We start from the raw sequence: 2,364 nt of genomic DNA, 5'->3' as shown, positions 1-2,364 counted from the left end.
TGTGTGTGTGCGTTGAACTGACCCACATACACACAGCCGTCAGACTGCGTCCAGCCCAGTCCATCAGATTGAAGAGGAGGAAACAGGACACAGGAATGAAGTATATTTCTGGAATTTAAAGCAGAACATTCTAGTCTTTTCAGGTCATCGTGGTCTGTGGCTCTGACAGCAGGAGGAATGTCTTCTCTGGCAGTTTGGATTCACAGCTGGAACAGCTCTGAACAAAAACATCCAGATCTACTTTTCCCACTGCTTGGTATTTTCATTTTAACCCTGCGTCCAATGAAACTGAGTCAAAACTAACTGAGGTGGAGGACGCCGAGCTAAGCTTCTGTTCTTCTTCAGTGACTTCAAACAGCCATCAGAGAAAAAGACGGACGACCGACTCTCCGGCTGTCTGTGCCCTCCTACAGGACAGCGCCCCAGGTGTTGGATACACTCTGTCCTGTTCCCGGTATATCACCTGTTTTCTACTGTCCCACACCTGGAGCGCTGTCCTGGGGGAGGGGAGACAACACCAACCCAGTGGAACTGTTCTGATGTCTGTTCCACTGATGGTACTTTTTTCTTGTCGACTAACTGTGGTTCAAACGCTGCAGGTTCTTCTTCTTCTTCTTCTTCTTCTTCTCTACTGCAGTCAGAGTTTTATTTGAAATAAGCAAAGAAGAAATCCAGACTCACTCCAGGCGGTGTCTCCAGCCACAGTGGACGAGACGTCGACTGTGACGGCCGGGAACGCTCCGATGGTGACGGTGAAGATGAAGCAGACGGACAGAGCCATCACCCAGATCTGGTCAGAACAGAACCAGAGAACACAGATCAGAACCGAGTGCTGGAAATTCTCTTCAATATTAGAATACGTGAGAAGAGGTGGACGAAGGGTTAATCCTAGCACTCCGGGCTAATCCGAGCTAATCTGATCTGATCCTAAAGTAAATTCATGTTTTTTTGTAACAGTTTGTTTCACTGAGGTGTGGGGTCAGTTTGTTTCACTGAGGTGGGGGGGGGCGTTATCAGGGCAGATATACAGAGTCAGTTATAGATAAGACTGTGTCAGTTAGGTCTGTGGTTTTAAAACATGACCTGGTATGACACCCCCTACCCCCACCCTCTCCTCTCCCCCCCGGTCATCTCACCTGTTTGAAGATGTTGAACACCGACACACTGGCTTTGGGCTCGTCCTCCGTCAGACTCACCACTGGTTTCTTTTCTGCTGGACCACAGACACAGGACCAGTTCAGACACAGTCACAGTCACCGACAACAACAAGAGGACCAGGACTAAAGTCAGCAGGATGACCTCTGACCTTTCTCCATTAAATCCATATTGTTTTCTTCTTCAGCTGAAGGTCTGGCTCCACTGTTCTCCATGAAGTGCTGAAAGTACTCCTGTTCCAGAAACACAACAAAAAAAAACCCAAAAACATCGGGTTCAGAGAGGAGGCCGACATAAGGAGGAGACGAGGTTCACGTCTCCTCAGAGTCATCACAGAGCTGAGCTAGAACTGTTCAGATGTCAATAAAATAAAATAAAGTTCAGACATAACTCAGACAGAGAGAGAGAGAGAGAGTCTCACCATCCGGGGCAGAACCAGGTAGGACATGATGGCCAGTAGAATAACCACACAGGCCGTGATGAAGTAACCAAAAGCACTGTCCTGTAGTTCAGAACCAAGTGACCACAACAAACAAACAAACAAACAAACATTAGTGCTGACACTAAACCCCTGGAGAACAGTTGGTGAACTGCTTTACACTCCCTAAATTAAAATGTTTACGACCAAGTCAGTGAACAGATGAAAATGTTTACGACCAAGTCAGTGAACATACAACGTTGGTAGGTCAATCAGACCAGAGGTGTTTGACATTTAACCAGAGCAGATCAGTGGTGATGTGCAGTGTTTCTGGAAAGAAATGTGACGTTTCTCTCTTCTGTTATTGAAGGGAACTATTTTATAGAGAGAGAGTGAGAGAGAGAGTGACGTACTGGCCAGTGCACAGATCATGGAGAAAGCAGCGAAGGTCCCAGCCAGACCCTGTCCACTCATGATGGGTGTGGTGTATGAGGCAGGCAGCATCCCTGCCAACCCAAACAGACTTCCCTGTAGAATAGCACCAAAGGCTGGAGAAAGAAAGAGAAAGAGAAAGAGAGAGAGGGGGGTTGAATAAAAACAACAAACGTAGCCACAGAATAAGTGAAAGCAAAATATTCCCTGGAATTCCAAACAGACACTGATGATGTGAAAAAGTCAACGTTTCACACAGCTGGTCTAAGATTTTGGTTTCTCCACTGATACCAGTTTACAAACACACACACACATACAAACACACACCTGCTTTCACAGGTCTGAACATTCATTCTCTC

The 2,364-nt window shown here is 46.6% G+C and overlaps 1 protein-coding gene across 4 annotated transcripts in view; it reads right to left on the bottom strand.

Moving 5' to 3' along the window:
- The window catches only part of LOC103387069 (equilibrative nucleoside transporter 1), a 17,010-nt gene that overhangs the window by 3,058 nt on the left and 11,588 nt on the right, over positions 1-2,364 (bottom strand). For 3 of the 4 annotated variants that reach the window (XM_008321568.3, XM_008321566.3, XM_008321567.3), the window contains exons 6-11: positions 1,986-2,121; positions 1,577-1,673; positions 1,307-1,388; positions 1,137-1,213; positions 682-790; positions 23-108 (exon numbers count right to left, since the gene is read on the bottom strand). In XM_008321568.3, coding sequence (XP_008319790.1) covers positions 23-108; positions 682-790; positions 1,137-1,213; positions 1,307-1,388; positions 1,577-1,673; positions 1,986-2,121 — 587 coding nt within the window. The remainder of the gene's footprint in view (positions 1-22; positions 109-681; positions 791-1,136; positions 1,214-1,306; positions 1,389-1,576; positions 1,674-1,985; positions 2,122-2,364) is intronic. The other variant, XM_017037538.2, reaches the window with a different exon arrangement.

This window comes from Cynoglossus semilaevis, chromosome 12, assembly GCF_000523025.1.
Source record: "Cynoglossus semilaevis isolate Cse_v1.0 chromosome 12, Cse_v1.0, whole genome shotgun sequence".
NCBI lineage: Eukaryota > Metazoa > Chordata > Actinopteri > Pleuronectiformes > Cynoglossidae > Cynoglossus > Cynoglossus semilaevis.
The sequence above is the reverse complement of the archived record's forward strand: the minus strand, read 5'-3'. Positions and strand labels throughout refer to the sequence as shown.